This window comes from Hylobates moloch, unplaced genomic scaffold (assembly GCF_009828535.3).
Source record: "Hylobates moloch isolate HMO894 unplaced genomic scaffold, HMol_V3 SCAFFOLD_11, whole genome shotgun sequence".
Classification (NCBI taxonomy): domain Eukaryota; kingdom Metazoa; phylum Chordata; class Mammalia; order Primates; family Hylobatidae; genus Hylobates; species Hylobates moloch.
In genome coordinates this window covers 65,291,761-65,317,034 of record NW_026652286.1, presented here as the reverse complement: position 1 = coordinate 65,317,034, position 25,274 = coordinate 65,291,761, and the positions used below count along the sequence as shown (strand labels likewise).

Sequence of the window (25,274 nt, the reverse complement as noted above, 5' to 3'; positions counted from 1 at the left end):
TCTTCTTATTTTCCTGAAGTTTTTTCAGATGTGCTCCTATGGACCAGACTGTTGCTATGGAAAAATGAGAGGGTTATTTGGGATCAAATTAGGGAAAAGGGGCAGAATAGGGGAAATGAAGTGTTTGATGTCAGTTGAATGACTTGGAGCAAGGGCCACCCTGATGCAGGAGCAGCTGTAATAGAAATGACATATGAATATGGTTTCTCTCTATATCACTGGGTAAGAGTCTTTTGTTAGAGAAATACAGCCACCTGATTAGGGAAGACCCAGAGGTGTCCAAGTTCTAGTTGAAGAACAAGGCCGCTGCTAGTCCTACCAGAGACTTCACGGGCCTACTTCATTCATCTCTAAATAAGCGATGGCTCCACCGGGGACAAGGTTCAAGAAAGACAGGCAAAAGCTTATGACACAGCAGCAGCCTGGAGCCCAAAGTTTGAAGGAACCTATGACAAATGAAGGGTCAAAGCAGCCTTCCTGCAACACAGAAAGACATTTCAACTGGAGTTGGAACTACGTGCTATCACTCACCAACAGAGAATCATTTTCAAAGAGCAGCCTTACAGTAGGCGAGATAAAGAAAGATATTTTAGGTGCTTACTATTTACAAAGAAAACTATTTTACTAGCTTAAGTCAGGTGAAAAGCTAAAAAATGGATGACAGCACCAACCCATCCATCTGCAGGTAAAGAGGAACTGTCTGAGGTGTGTAATAAAGGTGGCCTTCTCTATTCAAATATTTGCCAACAGAATAAAGATGCAGGGACTGAACTGTGAACCAGATTGCATGCACATTAGAGAGTCTGTAAATCAAGGAGCTGTGGAGTTGAAATCATAGTCCCCTGAGAAGTGTGAAGATATGTGATAAAGCCACAAAGGATTATGGGTTATTTGTGTTCCCTTCACTTTCTTTCCCATTTAACACAGAGAAGGAACATGCTGTGCGTTGGGCTGTTTAAACACAGAACAGCTGAACTTTATTATGTTTCCTTTTAATTACAGCTTTCTTAACTCAGTTACAAGTAGGGCTTCTGTTTCTGGAAGCTGAAAAGTCTCACTGCATAACATTGTAAGCAGTGGTCTCCTTGGAGGCACAAGAAAGTATGTGACAGATCCTCGATGCAAGGGTCCAGGCTTGGAAACAAAATCTTGCTCGCTACCCAGCTTTTGTGAATTCATATCATGGTGGGAGGCAAAGAAATGCAGTTAAGCAAGAATTGGGTAGATTTGGAAATGCAGAAATGGGGCAACTTTACTCTCAGGGGAAAAGCATGCTGAAACACTATTTCTGCTCACTTAATGAGAATTTATTAGTTATAGCATTAGTAAGCTGTAAGTGTCAGGCCAAGATGATGTCTTCTCTTTAACTCAGTGTCTCTTTAGGTGTCTGCAAGCACGAGGTCTATAATGGAGCCAAATCCTCACTCCCTTGGAAGAGTCATAGAGTATTTACTCAGGCAAGGCCCATACTTATACCTGAGACCTCATTTCAGATCCATGCTGATATTACATACCTAGTGCCTATTCCAGGCATTCACTGCTATGTTTCTTAAGCATTGAGGCGCATTGTTCCCTCTTTCCTCTGTGTGTTAGCTTGGCCAAAAAAGATGCTTAGGTAAGGAGGAAGGGAACAGAGAGTTGAGAGTTTCCATGGCCGAAGATAAATAAGCAAGAAATCTTGAGAGCAAGAAGAAAACATCTGAATATTATAAAGGAAACAATAGGTATTTAGAGAAGGGGAAAGATGTTGTCAGCAGATTGAGAAAAAATGACTGTGATGGATTAGAAAGATTTTCAAAAGGAGGATTTGGTGGAACGCGGACCATATCGATACTGAAGCAACCAGCACCTGGGAAAAGGATTTTACTTCTGTGCTGAAATAAAGATTTGGTGTTTCAAGATGTTGTTGGCTGGATGTGGGGATGGAAATAAAATCATGTTCTGTTTGGGCATCTGGCCCAGTAAGTTCAATTTGGAAAAGAAGCTTGGCTAGATGTTACCTGATTTACAGTGAAATCTCTGTGATGGAAGCATCCAGACCAGAGGGACAACCCTGTAGGTCCTCATTCAGAGACCTATAAGTGCACTGAAACTGAAGGCAGTCTCTAGGAAAAGTGTAGCATTTAGAAATACACCAACGAAGAAACATGAAAACTGATGCCATGTTCTTGATGATGGATCCTGGTTCTATATTTAAGGTAGCTTAAAGGGACTCCTTCCAGGGAGAGCTCTCATCTGTAAACTGCCTCTCTCTTCTTGGACCAGTGATGTTTCTATTTTGTCAAAGGTGCATAGTGTGTGGGTTGCTGTGGCCGATAGCACAGTGGAAGGTCACAATGACTCTGAGTAGGTTCCATGAGGCATCAGTAAGGTTAGCATAGTGGCTGCCTGGGGTATCTCCATCACTCACCATAGTTTATTCCACTCATCCTGGGTTGGTAGCAACAGAGGTTTTGGCAGGAGGCAGGAATGAGGACACATGGACCTTAACCACAGGGGTTAAGAGTGGAGACAGGATAAGCACAAATGAAAACACACAGCAACACTCATCATGCTGACATGAGAAACTTGCAAATCAGGTTACATGCAGTACTGCTAGGCATGCTTACCTACAGACGGTCACACACACACATGCAGGAATGATGGAAGAGTTGCAAGCCTGACCTGGATAACTAGGGTCAGGCAGCTGGTGAGACTGACCATTACAGAAAGACATGCCAGTAGGATTTCAAAAGCAGAGTATAAGTGAGGGCATCCCAGGCCACATGGGTGGTAGGTGGGATGTACTACGGGTCAGCAGGTTGAGTGCACGGATCATGCCAGGGAGAGATGTGACACTTTCAGGCTGTAGAGGTGCTTGGAAACTGGAGTGTTCAAGGAGGAGGAGAAAAATCAGTGGCTGATGAGAAAGGGCAACTCATCTAATCTCAGGACAGCACACTAGACATTCTGTTGCCTATTCGGTTTCTGCTGCAATCTCCTTTAGACTTTTTTTTTTTTTTTTTTTTTTGAGGCAGAGTCTTGCTCTGTTGCCCAGGCTGCTGGAGTACAGTAATGTAATCTTGGCTCACTGCAACCTCCACCTCCCGGGTTCAAGCGATTCTCCTGCCTCAGCCTCCCTAGTAGCTGGGATTACAGGCGCCTGCCATCTAATTTTTGTATTTTTAGTAGAGACGGGGTATCGCCATGTTGGACAGGCTGGTCTCGAACTTCTGACCTCAAGTGATCCACCCACCTCAGCCTCCCAAAGTGTTGAGATTACAGGCATGAGCCACTGCGCCCGGCTAGAAATCACTATTGCACATGTCTCTGGAGACCTGGCACTAAGGGCACGTGTTAGAACTGAATTGCAGCTTCTGTGACTCTGGGGGTAGAAGTGAAGAAATCATTAAAGGTGAATGTACAGAAAACCAGACCATGACTACATGCAACACTTTGTGGTGCCAAGAAAGAAGAAACTGCATCAGATAATATCTTAATGAGCTGAAAATTACTGAGAAGATAAAGAAGTGGAGACCCCTTTCATGGATCAGAAGAAGTTTCATTTCAAATATGCTGAGTAGCAATGAAGAAAGAAGTGAAAGCTTGCTGTGAGGATGGCCATGTATAGGATGGCATGATTAATACCAAGTAAGTAAAACAAAAATGTTCCACCATCATATCATCAAATGAAACACGTAGAAAACAGCTCTTTGCTGTTTGGAAGTTCAGAGGACTCTCTATAGAGGTTTGACTGCGGGCCATGGGGCATTCTTTTTCTGTGCCTTGTTAAAACCGCTGTGGAACATTCTAAATGCTTTTCCCAAGTACAGCCATTCCTGGGGGGAGAGGCAGGTTCCTGCCCATCCTATCCAGGCAGTGCAATGGGGAAGGAAATGATTCCCCCAGACCAACTCTCTCCTGGATTCCCTGCCTCCCACAGAGAAGCGTGGGAAGTCAGCTTTAGCTCAAACCAGCGTCGGATTGGGCGACACACACTATCCCCTCTGTTTAGCAACAGCCTGTTTTGTTTCCTGGTCCTCGGCACTCATTTCCTCTCCAGCACCTCTCCCTGCTGGTTTGTCAAGGGCCATAGGGCTGTTTTGCCCTTTCCTTTTGCAGCCTGGCGTGCTTGCTTGCTTTCTTTCAAGGAATTTAAAGGTTGGCTCCCAGGGTCTATCCTGCATGCTGCCATCTGCTTCCTCTATTCGGCTTGCAGGGGAGGCTGACTGACTATATATCTAGGTTCCATTTCCTGCCCTTCCTCTTGTGGACGACAGCCAGGGGAGTCTCCTGATGGGGCTTTTGGTGCATGAATGGTACTACTGCTGCAAAACAGAGGGGCTGGAATACATTTTAATTTCTTTTTCCATTGGAAAAGGCCCAGTTAAATAAACCAACCTACAAAAAGATAAAAACAAAACAACAAAAAGCCCACATACCTCAAAAGCAAAGAAATAAAAGTCAAAATAACCCCCCCCCCCCCAAAAACCAAACCCCATCAAACCTCAAACAAAGAAGTCATTGGATACGAATAATGCAATAGCTGTTAGAGGCATATATGAAATCTGTGGGCTGCACTTCAGCCTGTCACAGGCAGTTATGAAAGATGTAATTCAATTTGCTTTAAAAAAAAAAAAACCGTAAAAGGCAGATTGGATAGCTGTATTTTAGCAAATGTGTTTGCACTAAGGGTACCTTCTGTTGAACAGTTCTGCCCACAAGCTGTCTGTAGAATATAGAACATCTCTCGAGCATGCTTGCCACCTTGAAGCAGGGCAGTCGGGAGCAGAAAAAAAAAAGAACAGAATGCAGAAAAAAGGTGAAGAAAAAGAGAGAAATGAAGGACAGCAAGTCTAGTACCATCAATACATTTAGAAATGAGATTAGCCAAGTGTGACAATAGAATTTAAATGACACACAGAAAGACATTAAGATTGCAGTAAATAACGTACTATGGAAAATCCAGCCAGAGAGCACTTTCGGTTCAGCTTAGCTACAGAGTTGGAACGAAAGCACAGATCGATTATTCATTTTACTGGCTCTTTTGCATTCCAGCACTATACATCTTTTAATCTTGGCACTAATTGTTAGTTTTTTGCTTTCTTTCTTTTTTTTTTTCTCTAGTTGCTTCAGTCAATTATTACATTGAACGATACTGCTCTGTAAGACTCGAACTTACCAACTATGTCAAACCACAGAGGGGTGTTAGCTGGCTGCACAGACACCACCCCTACAATTTCAGTCACTCTATCACTTTCCATGACTGTGAAGTTATAAAATGGCTCATCGAAGGTCAATGGTATAGGCGAAGGGGGTGGTTTCTTAATCCATTCAATATGGAGGCGGGCCGTGGAGGATTTCTGTGGGCGCCCATTGTCCACTGCCTTTATCTACTCACACAGGGAGAGAAAAGAAAGATGTCTCAGAACTCTGATTGTTGTAGAGTTTGGATCTGTCACTCATGTTGCTGGGCCAAGAGTCCATCTTCAACACAGTGTCAGCAAGGGGAAGAAAGGAGCAGAGGTCTGGGGAGTAAAGACTTAGGAATGGAGGGGAACAACCCAGTCATGTGTAGACCTCGCACCATGTTTGCCAGAGGCTCTCTGGACCGCAGTCAACTTTACAGATATGGAGACCTTGAAAGACAAATGCTGCACTTACAGTTTGTGGTGATTTGTGGGCCTGAATAATAGTTACATGAATAGAAATAGCTAATTTGATTCCTGATAGCATGATCCTAAGCCTTGCCTCTGGTAGTGATATGTGAAAGGGAAGAAAGTGCATTGTGAAACCTTATATATGTGTGAATCATATGTGCAGAAGTGTGTGTGTGTGTGGTTGTGTTTTGCGGTATGTGGTTGTGTTTTGCAGCTCCTCACTTCTGCTCTATGTGATTGATAGCAGCACAGGATCCCAGGAGCAAGACAGAGTGGGCTGGGAAAGGGAGCAGCCTGGAGCTAGCTGCCTTGAGGCCCTTCAGTTTTGCCACCTGCAAAAAGGTAACAGAGAACTCTCTTGATAGCACAGTCCCTGAAGGCAGTGTGGAAGGGAGGACAGGGCTAATGACTCTCCTCTGTGGTCATAATTAGCTGATATAAGGGCTGAGGAAGCAAGTCTCCCTGCCCAGCTGGGCAGGGTGAAGAGTCCAGGTGAACCCTGGACTCAAATGGGAGGGTCAAAAGCTCCAAGAAGCAAAAGCGAAAGTAAAACAAAAACAAAAATAAATTTTTAAGAGCACTTTCAAGCATTACGTTTAAAAAATAACATTTATAGGAACATAACTGATAGCTATAGCCTTTCGAAACAGTGACAATGCATAGCACCCTCATGCTATGTGTTCATGGATGATTGCTTTGCCCTAGAAACTCCCTGTGAGGTGAGAAAACTTGAGGATACATGTCTTAAGCCAGGTTCCCCTAGGAGCTGAGACAGGCATTTGAGTACAAATTTTTTTTTGGGGGGAGGGGGAGGTGCTCTCAAGAGAAAGAGAATAGAGATCAGGGTGGGCAGGGTAGGAGTTAAACCAGGATGTGGTCCTGGCTGACCAGAGGGATCCCATGGGGAGCTCTGAACCATTAATTGCACCAGAATTGAATCCACTTTGAGGCAAGGGGATCGGACTTTTGCATCTGGGTGTCAGTCAGCCAGTGGCTGTGGGCTGCTAGACTGGAGGCTGGGAATGTAGACTCTCTTTCACCAAGAATCATCCAAGGATGATTCTCTGGAGAACAGGGCAGCTGTGAGCCATTGACAGCCAATACTTGCAGTCTGAGAATGGGATCTGGGCAGGACACCAACAGTATCCACTTGAATCTATCCAGTCCTCAAAGATTCCCAAACTGCAAGTCTCACACAGCTGCAATGGCACACAGCACATCAGAGCTTCTAACAGTAGATCAGAGCTGGTGTTTTATTATATTTTTTTTCTCTGCCCACTGTTCTGGACACATAACTGAGCACAGCAAGGAGCCCACGTCTAGACCATAGGAGAGAAAGGATAAATCAATGGACTCAGGCCATCGTTTAACATAATAAAGGACAGACCTAGCAGAGAAGGATAAAGACAAAGAGAAGAGTGGTGGATGATGGTACCGACTTTTTTTTTTTTTTTTTTGCGACAGAGTCTTGCGCTGTCACCCAGGCTGGAGTGCAGTGGCGCAGTCTTGGCTCACTGCAACCTCTGCCTCCGGGGTTCATGCAATTCTCCTGCTTCAGCCTCCTCAGCAGCTGGGATTACAGGCACACACCATCACGCCCAGCTGATTTTTTATATTTTTGGTAGAGACAGGGTTTTACCATGTTGGCCAGGCTGGTCTCAAACTCCTGACCTTAAGTGATCCGCCTGCCTCGGCCTCCCAAAGTGCTGGGATGACAGGCACGAACCACCGCGCCCTTGTTGGGACCCTGGACCATGCTCATTGCTTGTAAGGATACCAGCTGCCTTTCTGGAATAGGTACTACCTGGCTAAAGTGGTTGGGGTCGGGGGAGCACACTGACACTGTAGATACAGGAGCTTTAAGTTTTTACATGAGATGGTGCCCGTGCTTGTTTTTACTTTTCTAATTTAACAAAAAATTCAGTCACTTTATACTTGAGCTTTTTCAGTTTTTATGGAATAAACATCACTGTGATTTGTGTCTAACAATGTACACAGCTATATCCATGCTCTATCATATTGTTGATAATTTCAAAAGTTGTTTTCTATGGGAAGTCTCAGGGACATGTTGAGAGATATGTTCAGTGGTGGGTAGGATGTGTTGCCCTGCTGTTCCCCTACCTCTAGTTTACATCTATGTTCAGCACTTTGAGGATGATTTAGGGCTGCAGAAAGAGTGGTTGAGTATGTGGTGAAACAGGCTGTGGCCTGGGAATGGGGGAAAATGCTGACAGGACACAACCAAAGGAAATTGTCTTGTCATTTAAGAATATCAATGAAACAGGCAAGAGTTCTCACCTGCACTTGCCTCCCAGAAAGAACCCTTCCACGGCTGTGTGGCTTCACTTTTTACCCTAAAGATTTATTGCTCAAAGGAGTATACTTGAATAAGAACGTAACCACTTCCCCCCATCCGCCGGGCTGCTGGAGTTTGGAAGATCTTACCGTTAGGATGTCATAACTCCCTGCTGTAAACTGCTTTCTAGAAGAAACCATCCCAGTTTTAGGGTCAATAAAGAACTTTCCGTCATCATTCCCATCCACAATACTGTAGGAGATTTCTGCGTTGGGGCCCTCATCTCTATCAAATGCAAAAGCCCTGTAAATGGGTTCTCCTCTCTTCTTTCGGTCACGTTCTGGCAGCTTGATCTGGTAGACCTTCTCTGGGAACTGGGGCTTGTTGTCATTTTCATCTAGAACCTGAACCACCACCCAAATGGTTGACTGTTTTGGAGAGGGACCACCATCTGTCACAGTCACCTGAAAAAGAGAGTATGATGTGATCAGAAAGGAGAAAAATTATTCCTGCTATTACACGTTAACCCATGGGTGTTTCTTCTAATGCACGGACAATGCTATCCTATCCAAATTCTTTTAGTATTCATTTTCTTCTCTCTTTCTTCATCTTTTTATAGATTGAATTGTGTCTCCCTTAAAATTCATATGTTGATACTCTAACCACCCATATGTGGTTATTAAGGTTAAATGAGATCATAAGGATTGAGTCCTGATCTGACAGAACTCATGTCCCTATAAAAGACAAAGAAACACTAGAGATCCCAATCTCTGTCTGCCATGTGAGCACACTGAAGAAGGTAGCTGTCTGCAAGCCAGGAAGAGAGCCCTCACCACAAAATGAGCCCTGCTGGAATGTTGACTTTGGACTTTCCAGTCTTCATGCTATAGTCTGAATGTGACCCCTCAAAATTCATATGTTAAAACCTAATTTTCAATGCAACAGTATTAGGAGGTGGGGCCTTTAGGTGGTGATTAGATCATGAGGATCAAACCCTCATGAATGGGATTAGTGCCCTTCAAAAGAGGCTGAGAAGGCTTGCTTGTCTCTTCCACTATATGAGGACATGACCAGAAGGCACCATCTAGGAGGAACAAGCTATTACTAGACACTGAATCTGCTAGTGCCTTGATTTTAGACTTCCCAGCTTCCAGAATTGTGAACAATAAATTTCTGTTCTTTAATCCATCCAGCCTATGGTATTTTATTATAGCAACCAGAGCAGACTAAGACACATCTCCATGTTAAGATTTGATTTTTACATTGTCATTGAACAAAAGGAAAACTATGATATATATTCCACTGTTTGATGTCTGATTTTAAGTACATTACAATGTATTTAACAATTGCAAAATATTTTTCTATTTCTCTCTGGAGAATGGGAGGGGGATGTACACCCCATCCCATGTCACTATGATGCTGTTCTCATGTGTGCCTGTGAAAATTGAGACAGAAAAGGGTAATGAAGAGCACATACGTAAATAATTTTCACAGAATATATAAATAGACTTTGCATCCCAGTGTAAATAATTTTCTTGTTAGTCATAGTGATAATCAGTATGATATTAATACCTAACATGTGGATGGTGTGACACAGTTTATAACGCACTCTTTCATGCATTATCTCATTCACTTTCCAAAACATCCTCTTCAGTAAGTGAAGCAGGTTTATTTATTCCCATTTCACAGATTAGAAAACAGAGGTTCAAAACAAAACATTGTTAATAAGTGGTAAAGCTAGGTATTAAACTTTTGGAAATTGTTAATGTTCTGTTTAACAAAAAAAATGGAAGAACCCATATTTAATATTTAAATCATTAGCTTGAATGAAACAGATGATTACTTCCATATATGTACTTGGAGGCTGGAAGGAACATAAAGATGCACACAACATCAACAGGAGAAAAACAACAGTGAATCAAAGCAGTTGGTCAGCTATTTTTTCACCTAATAAAACCACCTGACAGGTATAACTGAAACAAAGGCCAAAAATGTGGGAAAACACATTAAAGCCTTTTTGCAAAATGGAATTGCAATCTAGTTTAGTTTCTCTTACAAGCTGCCTAGGAGGAGAGCTTTAATAGACTTAAGATAAATTTTCATACAAGTTCTCACTTTCTTTGAAAAATCAATCAAGTTTCTTTCTAAGGTTATTTTCCCAATTGCTTTGTTGTGTTTCACAAAAGAACCACATCGGGACCAAAATGTGCCAAGGTTGGATTTTGACTCGAGCTAATTCCTTGACATGCCAGTTCTGAAGAGGCACATTCTGCTGCTGCTGGTGAACGCAAATGTTACACTCCCAGGTGACCTGTGTTGACCAAACATACTGATTTCTTGGCTGCTCAACTACTCTGCCTCTCTTTTCTGCTTGAGCAGCCTGTCCAAATTCAGGCTCTCAACTCTCAATGTCTTCATCATGCACAAAATCACCTCCTTGTCAATTAATGCCCTGCAATGGGCTCTGAGACAGTTTTCTGGAGCTGCTTCAGGGCCAGGTGGCTGCCAGGGAAAGGAGCCCCTCTTGGCAACAGTTCGCTGCTCACTAGAGGATGCTGCTGCTATAAAAAGTTTTTCTTTGAAGCGGACCTGGATTTACAAACCCAAGTCCTTGAGGTGTCTACCTACAGGCGGGAAGTGTGGTAGCTGCACAGCTCTTGAGTCTCTCAGGAGTGCTACGCGCAGCAGGTCACTTGTCATCATGTTACCGCAAGCACCCAGCTCCCTCAGGCCACGAGGGCATCCTTCAGTCCTGTTTTCTTTGGAGAGCTGTCCCTGTCCTTTCTATGGAGCTTGCCTACTGACCCTTTAAGTCCAGCTGAAATGTCACTTCCTTGAGGCTACCTTCTCTGACCCACAGACCAAGTGTCAGCTTTCCCACCCCCTCATTCTGTACTGTTAAATCACCCTATGCTTTTCTTTTGTAGCACTTACCATTGTGGAAATTAATTAAATACATGATTCTCCACTTAAGTGGATAAACTGCATAAGGGCAAAGACAGACTGTGCTTGTTTTCTCACTGCTCTCACCCCTGTGTCAAGCCACAGAACATGCTCCATTCATGCTTATTTAATAAATGAGGCTCTAATGCAGGTCCTACTTGAACAGTCTCTTTAGCCAAAGCAGTCTCACCTTGCAAAACCTTCTGAGATGGTTCAAGGGCCTTAACAACATAGCTCCAAGCTGCTTTTCCTGCCTTTTTGCCAATTAGTCCTCCATCTCCTTACCTATGGTTTCCTCTACTACCTACATGCTGTTAATTCTCCAATGTGTATCTCTTGTGCCTAAGCCTATTTCCTGATCACCAAACCAACATATTCAACTATTTACTAGTAATCTACTTTCTGGATCCTAGCACCCCAAAAGTCACAAACTGAAATCAATACCCTCAAACCTCCTCCTTTTCCTATGTCCATTGTCTCAATAAATGGCACCCCTATCTACTCACACACTGGTGCACACTAGAATCCTAGGCATCTCTCTGTCTAACTATCTATATCTAATTGAACTTGGGGACCAACGGGTATCTCACACACACCCCTCACCCCATGCCAATCTCTTCTGCCACACTACCCTATTACAGACCCCCCTTGCATCTTGCTTGGATGGCCGAAGTAGCCTCCTGGCCTCCCTGCCTTCAGCCTTTGCCTTTGTTGTAGAGTGATATTTCTTCTTCAAAAATCTGATCATGTCGCTGACTTGTGTAACACTCTTCAGGGGCTCCTTGAGGACAAAGATCTGGCTGGATTCTCTCTGCATCTGGCTTTGATGATCAGCCTGTACTGTCTGCCTCTTTCTCACCTCTCTGCTCAGTTACATGGTGAGCTTGGGAGGTCCTGAGCATGTTATGCTCTTATAGCTCCATTCCTTTGCACAGACATTTGTCTTCATGGAATGCCCTCTCCTGGGAATATACTTGACTCATTCTAGAAGCCTCAATCCAAACATTCCTGTGAAGCCATTCCCTGACTCCTGCAGACCTATGTAGGTGCCCTTAGTATGTTTCTATACCACTATGTGCATAGTTCTAGGACACTATTATCATCCTGCATTTTAAGTGTCCATTCGCTTGTTGGTCTCCATTCAATCCTTCTAGACTGTGAGCAATTTGAGGTCAAGAGAACTGTCTCTTATTCATTGTTATGTTCTGGCACCTGGTACAACTCTAAGTGACAAATAAATATTCTATGAAATCAAGAATTCACTTACCTACAACTCTTCCCTATGATAATAAGTGAAAAGAACATTCAGACACTGAGGGTCTCTGTATGAAAATTGACATATAATCTCCCAAGTGCTTCTAGTGCTATGATTCTACTCATGGGGGGTCAGCTAGAGGCAGACAGTTTTAACCATGCACTCTGAGGTTTATACCCACTTTCCATAACTGAGAACACTACCAATCTAAAGATTATGAAGATAATGCAAAATGATTTTTAGCCACTCCTCAAACTGTGCTCACTTTTGTGGACATTCATCCAGTCTCCTGAAATGATTTATTCCCATGTCTGGCTCCTTCAGTGCACTGTGAGCTACTCAAAAGCAGGAACCTTGTCTTTTTCATCCCTTTCTGAAACCTAGTGTCCTCTGGATAAATGTTTGCTGAACTGAACTACACTGCTAAACTCGAAGTCTGAATTTTCATTATTATTTCTCTGGACTCATTCATCTGCCCTGCTACATTTGTGCCTGGAATATTAATCATCAATGATTAATGGAATCATCAATGGCATCATCAATCATTCCATCAGATTCTCAGACTTCAGACTTCATAATACTTTAGGCCTGAAACCCCCCTTGGAATTCGCCCATATGAAAGGAGTAGCAGCAGTGAAGATCAAAGCAAAACCAGCTGAGATAAATCCCCATCATCTCCTCTTCTGCATCATTTCTCATTAAGGATGCAAGAAATGTACCATTGTTTAGAAGTGATCCATGTGTACTCTTGCTCTGCTACAGCCTCACAAAAGAACAGAGAACCATCCTCAACTAGATTTTCTGCTCTTATTGCCAATCAATAATCAGTGGTGCTGGCAATTAATCCAAAGCCTGAAAGATTAATTTCTTTAGATGATAACAGCTATCACCTAATGAAAGGAGCCACAAATAGGCCGGGTGCAGTGGATTGTGCCTGTAATCCCAGCACTTTGGGAGGCCGAGGTGGGCGGATCACCTGAGGTCGGGAGTTCGAGACCAGCCTGACCAACATGGAGAAACCCTGTCTCTACTAAAAGTGCAAAACTAGCTGGGCCTGGTGGCGCATGCCTGTAATTCCAGCTACTCAGGAGGCTGAGGCAGGAGAATTGCTTGAACCCAGGAGGCAGAGGTTGCAGTTAGCTGAGATCACGCCATTGCACTCCAGCCTGGGCAACAAGAGCAAACCTCTGTCTCAAAAAAAAAAAAAAGAGGAGCCACAAATAGTTCATTGGTCTGTGAATGCCAGGCAGAGCCAGGAGGCAGGACAATTACAACAAGAAACATGTCTTTAAGTCTATTCCTGGAAGAAACAAGAGCTTCGTAGGACCAAAAATGGTCAGACACTGAGAATTTTGAAGTTATGGCAGCTGGTGGGAGGGCACACTACTCACTGAAATTGCCTGATGTATTTATTTTTTGTTGTCTCCTTTCCCCAAGTAGAAGATAAGTATATAAACTGCCTAAAAGCAGAGATCTTGGAACTTGTCTACTGCCTTGTTCCCAGTGATTACAAGAGTGTCTAAGAATATATTCAATATTTTTAAGCCAAAGAGTTAAACTCTGGCATTTTCCTTAACCATTAATTCACCACAAATGGTTATTTCCAGGCTATTGTATTTATAATGGAAAATCATTCTTCAGATATTACATATCCCTCTCCCCTGTTTTATACCGTGGTCTGCTCCTATCTTTGGATTTACTTTCCACAACTTCAGTTACCCGTGGTTCAGCACAATGAGTTATTTTGTGGGATGCAGAGAGAAAGAGATCAATCACATAACTTTTATGATAGTATATTGTTATAACTCTTCTATATCATCATTGTTGTCGAACTCTTACTGTGCCTAATTTATAAATTAAGCTTTGTCATAGGTATGTATGTACAGGAAAAACGATAGCATATGTAGGGTTTGGTATTATCTGCAGAGTTTCAGGCATCCACTGGGGATCTTGGAACATATCCCCCATGGAAAAGGGGCAACTACTTTATTGGTCCTTGACACTTTATCACTACCTAATATGTTATGTATTTCACTTATGTGGTTATCACATATCTGCTTTTACTAGAACCTGAGCTCCACAGAGAATGAATTTTCATCTATTTTGTTCAGACGTATTCCTAGCATCTACAACAGTGCCTAGAATGTAGTAAGCATTCTATAAATATTTGTTGAATGAATAAATGAAATATTTATCCAGTATCTTTTAGGTACCAAACTCTTTTTTAGGCAAACTGGGAGATCAACCAAATAACCAACCAACGAACACAGATTCTGACCAAATTCACAATCCCCCATGACCTAAATCCTCTGTAATATTTGGGACCTGCAATCACATGGCCTCAGTTTTGGTATATTCAGTAAGAGGAACTCAGTGCCTTGTTTAGCAGCCCATTTGTGGTTTGATAGATTCAATTTTGAGAAAGCTCTACCTAATTTTTTTAGTTGACAAATAAAAATTGCAAATACTTACGATATACAACATGACGTTTTGATACATGTATACACTTTGGAATGGCTAAAACAGGTTAATTAACATATATATTACCTCACATAACTTTTTTTGTGGTGAGAACACTTAAAATCTACTCTCTGGCGGCGTGTAGTGGCTCATGCCTGTAATCCCAGCACTTTGGGAGGCCGAGGCAGGTGGATCACCTGAGGTCAGGAGTTCGATACCAGGCTGGCCAACATGGTGAGACCCTGTCTCTACTAAAAATACAAAAAATTAGCTGGGCATGGTGGTGCGTGCCTGTAATCCCAGATACTCGGGAGGCTGAGGCAGAAGAATCACTTGAACCCAGGAGGCAGTGGTTGCAGTGAGCCAAGATCACACCACTGCACTTCAGCCTGGGCAACAGAGCGAGACTCTGCCTCAAAAACAAACAAACAAACAAAAACTACTCTCTTAGCAATTTTAAAGTATACAATATATTGTTATTACCATTAGTATAATCACCATGATGTAAAACAGACCTCTTGAACTTGCCTCTTGCCTAACTGAAATTTCGTATCCTTTGATCAACATCTCCCCATTACCAATCCCTCCTGTCTCCTCTTTCACCTCTAGTAACCACTATTCTACTCTCTGCTAAATTTGACTTTTTTAGATTCCACATATTTGTGAGATCATGTGGCATTTATCTTTTTATTTGAGTTAACATAATGTTCTTCAAGTATATCCATGTTTCCATGTTGTCACAAATGACAGTATTTCCTTCTTTATTATTATTTTTTAGATCGAGTCTCGCTCTGTTGCCAGGCTGGAATGCGGTGGGACGATCTCCACTCACTGCAACCTCTGCCTCTCAGGTTCAAATGATTCTCCTGCCTCAGCTTCTGGAGTAGCTGGGATTACAAGTGCACACCACCACGACCAGCTAATTTTTTTTTTGTATTTTTAGTAGAGACGGGTTTTCACCATGTTGGCCAAGATGGTCTCCATCTCTTTTTTTTTTTTTTTTTTTTTTGAGGCAGAGTCTCGCTCTGTCGCCCAGGCTGGAGTGCAATGGCGCTATCTCGGCTCACTGCAAACTCCGCCTCCCGGGTTCACGCCATTCTCCTGCCGCAGGCTCCCGAGTAGCTGGGACTACAGGCACCCGCCACCGCACCCGGCTAATTTTTTTTGTATTTTTAGTAGAGATGGGGTTTCAATGTGTTAGCCAGGATGCTCTCAATCTCCTGACCTCGTGATCCGCCCGCCTTGGCCTCCCAAAGTGCTGGGATTACAGGCGTGAGCCACCGCGCCCGGCTGGTTTCCATCTCTTGACCTCGTGATCCGCCCGCCTCAGCCTCCCAAAGTGCTGGTATTACAGGCGTGAGCCATCGCGCCCGGCCGATTTCCTTCTTTTCAAAGGCTGAATAGTATTCCATTGTGTATATATACAAACATAAGTCTTCATTCATCCGTTGACGGACAGTTATGTTGTTTCCATATCTCAGGTGTTGTGAATAGTGCTCCAATGAACATGGAAATGCATACTTCTTTTCTTGTTTTAATATAGGAAAATATTGTCTTTATTTTTTAAATATATTTTTTAGTATTATATTTCCATAAGTTATTGGGGTACAGGTGGAATTTGGCTACATGATTAAGTTCTTTAGTGGTGACCTGTGGGATGCTGGTACACCCATCACCTGAGCAGTATACGTTGCACCATATTTGTAGTCTTTTATCCCTCCTTCACCTTCCCCCAAGTCCTCCAAATCCATTGTATGCCTTTGTATCTTCATAGCTTAGCTCCCACATATCAGTGAGAATATACAATGTTTGGTTTTCCATTCCTGAGTTACTTTACTTAGAATAATAGTCTTCAATCTCATCCAGGTTGCTGCAAATGCTGTTAATTCATTGATTTTTATGGCTGAGTAGTATTCCATCATATATATATATATATGTATATATATGTGTGTATATACATATGTGTATATATATGTGTATATATATATACACACACACACACATACCACACACACACCACAGTTTCTTTATCTAAGACTTCTTTTCAATATACTGATTTTATTTCCTTTGCATATAGACCCAGAGGTTGGATTGCTGGTTCATAAGGTAGTTCCATTTTTAGTTTCTGAGGAAACTCCATACTATTTTCCATTATGGTTGTCCTAATTTACACTGGGAAAACAGTGTACAAGGGATTCCTTTTTTCCATATCCTCCCAACACTTTACACAAAGCTTTTCTTAACATTAGACCAAAATCTAACTGCCTGTACTTACTATCCTAGAGTGCTTGGAGCTTCCTATAGACTAGTTTTACTTGTAGCTATACAGAAAAAGTCAAATTCCTCTTCCACGTTGCCCCAGCAACCTATTGTGTAACAGAAAATTATGTGACTTAAAATAACTGGAATCTTTTTATTGTCTTTCATGGTTCTGGGGGTTGAATGGGGGCGGTTCTTATTTGGAGCCTCTCATGCGATTGACGTCATAGGTAGCTGGGGTTGTAGTCATCTGACATACCTGCTGGTTGATGATGGCTATTAGCTGGGACCTCAGCTGGGTTCTAAGAGCAACTGGCCTAAAAGAAAGTGGCAGCGATCAGTTTCTTAAGGCCTTGGCTCAAAAACTGGCACAGCATCACTTGTACCACATTCTACTGACCAAGAGTCTCAGAGTCCAGATTTAGGAGGTGAGGACATAAACCCCGCCTCTAGATGGGAGGAGGGTCAAATAATTTGGGAGGCTATGTTTTAAAACTGCCATCCTTATAAAAATCCTTAAATATATTTGAGAAATCTCAACCCAGGTTGAAAAACTAATTTGTATAATTATCTCTCAGATGATTTATTATATATAATGAGTCCTTATTTATTGTATTGTTTACATCTTTCAAGATGTTTTCCCATATACCAGCTTCCTTCTTAAAATACGATGGCCAGGATAGAGCAATCGCATATTAAACTTACTCAGAACTGTGCAAAGCCCGTCTGTTATCCTAGAGACAATCTCACACCTATTTCTTCAGTCGATGACTATGCTTATTTTGGGTGGCAGCCACGCCACACAGCACTGTGATATGAATGAATTAAAGCATTTAGGTCTTTTCCTAGAAAAAGCAATACATAATATAATCACACCTGTAAGTGTGTGGTTTCCTTTTGGGGGTATAAGTGCAGGATTTTATATTTGTCTCTACTAAATTTCATGTTACTGGAAACTTTGGCTCCCTACTCTAGGCTGTTGGGATAATCATAATGATAACAGGTAACATGTGTTAAAAGCTTGCTATGCATCAAGCATTCACTGTGAGATGCAGAGCCCTGCGTGGTCTCCTTTGTTACAACAATCTGACAAGATAGATACTGTTTTTACACCAATTTAACCGACAAGGAAACTGAATTATGAACTGGTTAAAGGTCACAGTATTCTTAAGTGGCAGAGCCTTGTATAGTCAAAGGTCACACTATTCTCAAGTGGCAGAGCCTTGTTTTAAACCTGGCAGTTTTGGTTCTAAGCCAGGGATCAGCAAACTATAGCCCAAGGGCAAAATCTGGTTGCTTGTTTTGGTAAATAAAGTTTTATTGGAATGCAGCCATGCTGCAATAACATATTATCTATGGCTGCTTTCCTGCTACAAAGGCATGGTTGAGTAGTTTAGGCTGAGATTGTATGGCCCACAAAGTCTGTTAAGTGCCTTTAACAGAATAAGTTTGCTGACCCCTGGTCTAAAACATTATGTGTCGCTGCCTCTTTGGTTATACTGATAGCACTTATTGCACACCTGCTTTGCTCAATCCTCTGCTTGATCATTTACCTACGATTGTCATTTTTTCACAGGAATCCTGTAGGCATTGCCATTTCTATTCTGCAGCTGGAGACAGTGAGGCTTAGACGTCAAGAATATTCTCAAGGCCATTCAGCCGGAAAGTGACAGAACACGGGTTTGCGCCCAAGTCAGTTTGGCATGGCAGCACGTGCTCTTTTCCCTACCCTGCGCAGCCCATGTAGAAGCATCTGTTAACCATCTGTTCAAAATTCCCTTTCCACGTGTGCCTTTGGATCAACACTGAGCACTTCGATGTGCTTCTAGAATCAAGCCTCCTTTTCCTCCTTTGATAATAGGGACCATCTTTGACTGGCTCCAGTCTTTTGGCACCTTTCTGTCCTCAATGCTTAAAAACTGCCACTGGGTTGTGGGGTATGGCTGCAACTTCTTTCAGCAGTCAAGACTTGAGAACCTTATTTTGTGCAATTAGATCCTCTCCTACTATCTTGTTACATGGTTACATCATCAGCTCCCTCTCACAAAATTTGTTCTACCTTTCTTTGCCCAAAAATTATTCTCCCTGATTATGGAGACGGGAGGGAGGGCCTGGGTGGTCTTGGTTTCTCTCTATGTCTTATTTATCAGGTACTCCGTGTTAACCACGTGTAGGCACTCTTCCAAATGCTTAACAAATATTAACTCATGGATCCTTTTATCAGTCTTGGAGTAAGATATGATTATTATCCCCACACAACAGATTAGAAACAGGGCACAGAAGGGTGAAGCACAGTAGGATCCAACCTGGTCTGGGGTCTGTGCTCCTAACCATCACATTATGCTGCCTTTTATCTAAATGCTTGCCCCACCCCATGGGCATGGCCACCTTTTCTTTCCTCTGAACACAGTTCAAACATGTCCTTTCCCTGGCCTCAGCACCACAGTTTCAGCATGTCCTGTGCAGGGATGGCAATTATATAGCATGTGGGCTTTGTCTGCTCTATCCTGCCAGCTGCACCTGGAGGCCACAGGAAACATGAACAATTCACTGTTCATTCCAAAGGTGGAACGTGGTCTCAGACTCTTCCGAGATGGAGCTTTCCAGACAGCTGTCACTACCAATCAATCTGCCACCGTCTAGGCGTACTTCTTGTTCTAGGTGAAACAGCCCAAATAGCACGTATTTTTACATTCATACTGGGGTTGCCTTTACTAAATAAAATGTATAGGAGGCCATTGGCTTGAACTGAATGCCTGCACCAGGATCAACAAACCAAACCAAACCAAAATGGAGTCACGCATGCTAACGTTCCATGCTACCAAGATAAACAACTAAGTTGTTTATCTGACCTTCAGAGAAATTAGGAGAGAGAGACAGAACAGCCAAATCCCCAGACAGGTCAGGTTTAACTGTAACAATAAGAAAGTCCCTTTGTTTTAACCTTTGTAACTTTGAAATGACTGATCCGCTTTCTGTTCTGTTTCTGCTTTCCTCAGCCATTTTCTATCTATAAAGCCAAGCTCCTCTGCTCAGCTCATCAGAACGTTCATTCTGTTTTATAGAATAATATGTTGCCAGATTCTAGAATCACAAATAAAAGCCAGCTAAAATCTTTAAACTAAATTTGTTGTAATTTTGTCGGTCAACACTGCATACCTTCCCCCTATCCTGACCATCCCCCGACTTCTTCCCCAGTACTCTGCGCCTTCCTTCACTCTGATTCTTCCGATTGCTGTGAGCTATTTTAGCACTTGATACTCTTCTAAGGTAGAAGACAGAGCTCAAAAGAGATTTATTTCTCCCTCCCCCTCTCATTATCAAAAGTCTCAGGGCCAAGCTGACAGGTTCTGGGCAGGGAAGAAATCTAAAGATGAAGTCTTTTAAACTAAGGTAGAATATCCAACCACATGCAGCAAGAAGGCTTCCAATGTGCTGCCACATCGACCCTCTCAGCTCTCTGGTGAACGAATGTGAACTCATCTACATGGGCCACTAGGCTGGTCATCTCTGGCTGGGATTAGCCTTTCCCTTTACCTAAAGATATTATACCTAAAGAAAATATTATCATTTTCTGTATGTATCCTAATGGGTAAAATGTTAGGATGTCCTGTGATAAATTACTAATAATATGTTACCCTTCTCTTGGATCTGATTGATTTAAAACAATATGCCTAGAGAGGTCACTGGATCCTAGGAACACAGTCTCTATGGGTAGGAATTTAATGTGGCTGTTGAAAATTAATTGTAGTAAAGATGCTTATCTATTTTCACTATTTATTTACAAGACCAGTTACGTGTGCTTGGCTGTCTCTACTTACTGGTCACCACATAGGTAGAGAAATGTATGAAGGTGCCCACCGTTGAGTATTTTCCTACCTCTGTCATAGTCTCATATGTCCCAAAGAACCCCAGGATAAAGGGAAACTGCCTTTCCTTACCTCTGTTATATACTCAGGAAAGCACAGAGTCACTAGATGTTAAGAGAACTCAAGAGTAAATGAGAGCTTAGGTATCATTCTCGTTCAATCCATTTGTTTTACAGATGAGGAAACTGAGGTCCAGACAGATGTACTTCTTAGCCTAATATCATCTTATTAGAAATAACCTCAATCTTTCCAAGAGATTAGTTCCAGGCTGGCTTTTGAGCCTCAAACAAGGCTTGCATTCATAAATTGTCATCTATGTGTGTGTGTATGTGTGTGTGTATCTGTGTGTGTGTGTGACTATTTGTGTATGTGTGTTAACTTGATATTGCAGAAGTTTTAATTTAGGTGTTTTCCAGAATGCTGAGCTCTTAAAAATAATAAAAAAGAGAAGAACTGCATTTAAAGTAGATGTAGTGTTTGCTCTCCACTTTTTATCTTCAAAATGTTTCACAAACCTTAAATACTTAATCCTTTCAAGATAGTAAAAAGGTTGAAAGAAACTTTATCTCCTCTTTACAGGTGGAGAAATAGAGAAATGACCTTCTCAAAGAATACTCAGGAGCTGTTATAAAGGTTGAGGCTGGAATTCAGACCTTTTTGTCTATGGTCTCAGACTACTGCATTCCTGGGAAGACAAGTGCTTCCTGCCATTTCTGGAAAGAAAAGTATACACAAACAGTAAATTAAAGGGTAGGTCTCAAAGGAACAACAACTCTTGAAGATAAACTTTTTGAAAGGTGAAGTCATTGAACTAAAATTAACCTGTGCTATCACCCATGGAGAAAAAGCAAAAGAAGGCAGTATTAAACTGTCTGCCCTTAATGTCATTACATGTGGTTTCTCTTATTTGACCTATGATTTGGTATTAAGAAATAAACCAGAGATGGATAGGTGTTCCAGTCACTCCCCATTCTGCTTTCCTCATTCTGTGATGCTTCAACACATGTCTCTGCTATTTCCAATCTCAGTAAATCAGTTATTTCAGGAGATGTAAACTTACTATGTTGAATAAACTTGTGGAATGGTTTATAAGGGAAAGTCTTCATCAGAAATAATATCAGAAATAAGGAAAAGAATGAAGGTTCAAAGGAAAGAAAGGAAGGAAGGAGAAGAAAGGAGAAAGGAAGATAATTGAGGAAGAAAGAAAAAGAGAAAAACAGAATTAAAGAGTCATATGGTTTGGCTTTATCCTCACCCAAATCTCACCTTGAATTGTAATAATCCCCACATGTCAAGGGTGGGGCCAGGTGGAGGTAACTGAATCATGGGGGTGGTTTTCCCCATACTGTTCTCCTGGTAGTGAGTAAGTCTTATGGGATCTGATGGTTTTATAAATGGAAGTTCCCCTGCACAAGCCTCTAGCCTGCTGCCATGGAAGACAGGGATTTGCTCCTCATTCACCTTCCACCATGATTGTGAGACTGCCCCAGCCATATGGAACTGTGAGTCAATTAAACCTCTTTCCTTTATAAATTACCCAGCCTTGAGTATGTCTTTATTAGCAGCATGAAAACAGACTAATACAATAAATTGATGTCAGGTAGTGGGATGCTGCTGTAAGGATACCAAAAAATGAGGAAGTGACTTTGGAACTCGGTAACAGGCAAAGTTTGGAACAGTTTGGAGGGCTCAGAAGAAGAGAGAAAAATGTGGGAAAGTTTGGAACTTCCTAAAGACTTATTGAATGGGTTTGACCAAAATGCTGATAGTGATACGGACAGTAAAGTCCAGGCTGAGGTTGTCTCAGATGGAGATGAGAGACTTTTTGGAAACTGGAGTAGAAGTCACTCTTGCTATACAAAGAGACTGGTGGCATTTTGTCCCTGCCCTAGATGTCTGTGGAACTTTGAACTTGAGAGAGGTGATTTAGGGTATCTTGAAGAAGAAATTTCTAAGCAGCAAAACATTCCAGGGGAAGCAGAGCATAAATGTTTGGAAAATTTGCAGCCTAACAGTGTGAAAGAAAACAAAAACCCAGTTTTTGGGAAGAAATTCAAGCCGGCTGCAGAAATTTGCACAAGTAATGAGGACCCAAATGTTAATCACCAAGACAATGGGAAAATGCCTCCAGGGCATGTCAGAGGCCTTCAAGGCAGCCCCTTCCATCACAGGCTTCCTGGAGGCCCAGGAGGAAAAACTGGTTTTGTGGGCTGGGCCCAGGGTCCCCCTGCTCTGTGCAGCCTCAGGACACGGTGCCCTGCATCCCAGCTGCTTCGGCACCAGCCATGTCTAAAAGGGGCCAACATACAGCTCAGGCCATTGCTTCAGAGGGTGCAAGCAAGCCTTATGCCTTGGCAGCTTATATGTGGTGTTGGGCCTGTGGGTGCACAGAAGTCAAGAACTGAGGTTTGGAATCTTCTGCCTTGATTTCAGAGGATGTATGGAAATGCCTGGATGTCCAGGCAAAAGTTTGCTGCAGGGACAGGGCTCTCACGGAGAACCTTTGCTAGGGCAGTTCAGAAGGAAAATGTGGGGTTGGAGCCCCCACACAGACTACCCACTGGGGCACTGCCTAGTGGAACTGTGAGAAGAGGGCCACCGTCCTCCAAACCCCAGAATGGTAGATCCACCAACAGCTTGCACTGTGCACCTGGAAAAGCTGCAGATACAATGTCAGCCCATGAAAGCAGCCAGGAGGGAGGCTGTACCCTGCAAAGCCACAGGAGTGGAGCTACCCAAGGCCATGGGAGCCCACCTCTTGTATCAGCATGACCTGGATGTAGGACATGGAGTCAAAGAAGATCATTTTGGAACTTTAAGGTTTAATGACTACCCTATTGGATTTTGGACTTGCATGGGGCCTGTAACCCCTATGTTTTGGCCAATTTCTCCCATTTGGAATGGGTATATTTACTCAATACCTGTACCCCCATTGTATCTGGGAAGTAACTAACTTGCTTTTGATTATACAGGCTCATAGGTAAAGGGACTTGCCTTGTCTCAGATGAGACTTTGGACTGTGGATTTTTGAGTTAATTCTGAAATGAATTAAGACTTTGGGGGACTGTTGGGAATGCATGACTGGTTTTGAAATGTGAGGACATGAGATTTGGGAGGGGCCAGAGGTGGAATGATATGATTTGGCTGTATCCCCACCCAAATCTCACCTTGAATTGTAATAATCCCCATGTGTCAAGGGTGGGACCAGGTGGCAATAACTGAATCATGGGTGTGGTTTCTCCCACATTGTTCTCCCGGTAGTGAATAAGTTTCATGGGATCTGATGGTTTTATAAATGAGAGTTCCCCTGCACAAGCCTCTAGCCTGCTGCCATGTAAGACATGGCTTTGCTCCTCATTTGCCTTCCACCATGATTGTGAGATCTCTCCCCAGCCATGTGGAACTTGAGTTAATTAAACCTCTTTCCTTTATAAATTACTGAGCTTCAGTTACACCTTTATTAGCAGCATGAGAATGGACTAATACAGAGTTTTCTCTGAACTGCCTTTAATAACTTACATTTTGCCTAAAAAGTTGTGCTTTTAGGAAAGAGTACAATTTGAAAATGCTCAAACTGAAAATGCTCTGATCCATGGAACCAAGGGAACCTAGGCCTTGGGGCCAGTGAATCACGTTATTCATTTTGGTGAGCTTTCTCTTTGTCCAAAGACATTGCATTATTGGGAAGCACCAGGAGAAAGTCAGCTCATAGTCCATCCTTTCCAGGTACTCATGGTCTGTCTTCTGCAGGGTACTGATTCCTACAAGTGTGTGAGCTACTCCAGGGCCTACCACAGGACTACACATAGTTGGTTCTCAACAAATATTTGTTGATTGAATGCATGCATGCATGAACCTTGCATTTCAGGACAATGAAGGTATCTTTTCTTCCGTGTGTTTAGACCCAACAACTGCTAAATGGCAGTTTTTTTAGAAAGATCCTTGACCAATTCACTTTGGCAGCAGCTTCTGATATTACAGCTTTGTCCAAATCTTTTCTTTGCACTTCAGGAAATAAAGTATTTCCCAGCCTGACATCTCTTAAAGCTTTTTTTTTTTTCCCTGCAGAGAGGTATGCATCAGCTACTAATCTCATCACATTTCCATTTCCTTCCAGGCTCATCTGCTCATCATTTTCTATTCATAAAACTTGCTTGATTCTAATCTTCCCTATCAGCAGGAACTAAACACCTCCTCAAAGTTTCTTTAGCACAATGGTGATTACCACCCATGTGCTCACTCCCCCTTTCAAACAGATGGGTCCAATCTATGTGCTCACATGTGGGCCGTTAAGAAACTTCTGCCACGAACCAAGATGTGACATCATATTAGCCGCAGGTCTAAATCCCTCTGCACTATTTCACAACTCCCCTGACATCAAGGCCTTAGTCAATACACTATTCCACATTCCCCTCTCCATGAAACAGAATCCACCAGATATAAATTACAACAGAAAGTATATGTTGGTAGCTTCCCTTCTATTTCATAGTGCTGGACTTCATGCTTTAAGTTACTTTTGTCTTGGCAGATTCTCATGCTTTAGCTCCACTGAT

General features: G+C 42.5%; 1 protein-coding gene across 4 annotated transcripts in view; it reads right to left on the bottom strand.

The window, feature by feature from the left end:
* FAT3 (FAT atypical cadherin 3) overlaps nt 1–25,274 on the bottom strand; it is a 679,936-nt gene that overhangs the window by 132,825 nt on the left and 521,837 nt on the right. For 3 of the 4 annotated variants that reach the window (XM_032167143.2, XM_032761586.2, XM_058446444.1), the window contains exons 5-6: nt 8,085–8,399; nt 5,162–5,372 (exon numbers count right to left, since the gene is read on the bottom strand). In XM_032167143.2, coding sequence (XP_032023034.1) covers nt 5,162–5,372; nt 8,085–8,399 — 526 coding nt within the window. Of the gene's footprint in view, nt 1–5,161; nt 5,373–7,078; nt 8,400–25,274 lie in introns of those variants that run through there. The other variant, XM_058446445.1, reaches the window with a different exon arrangement.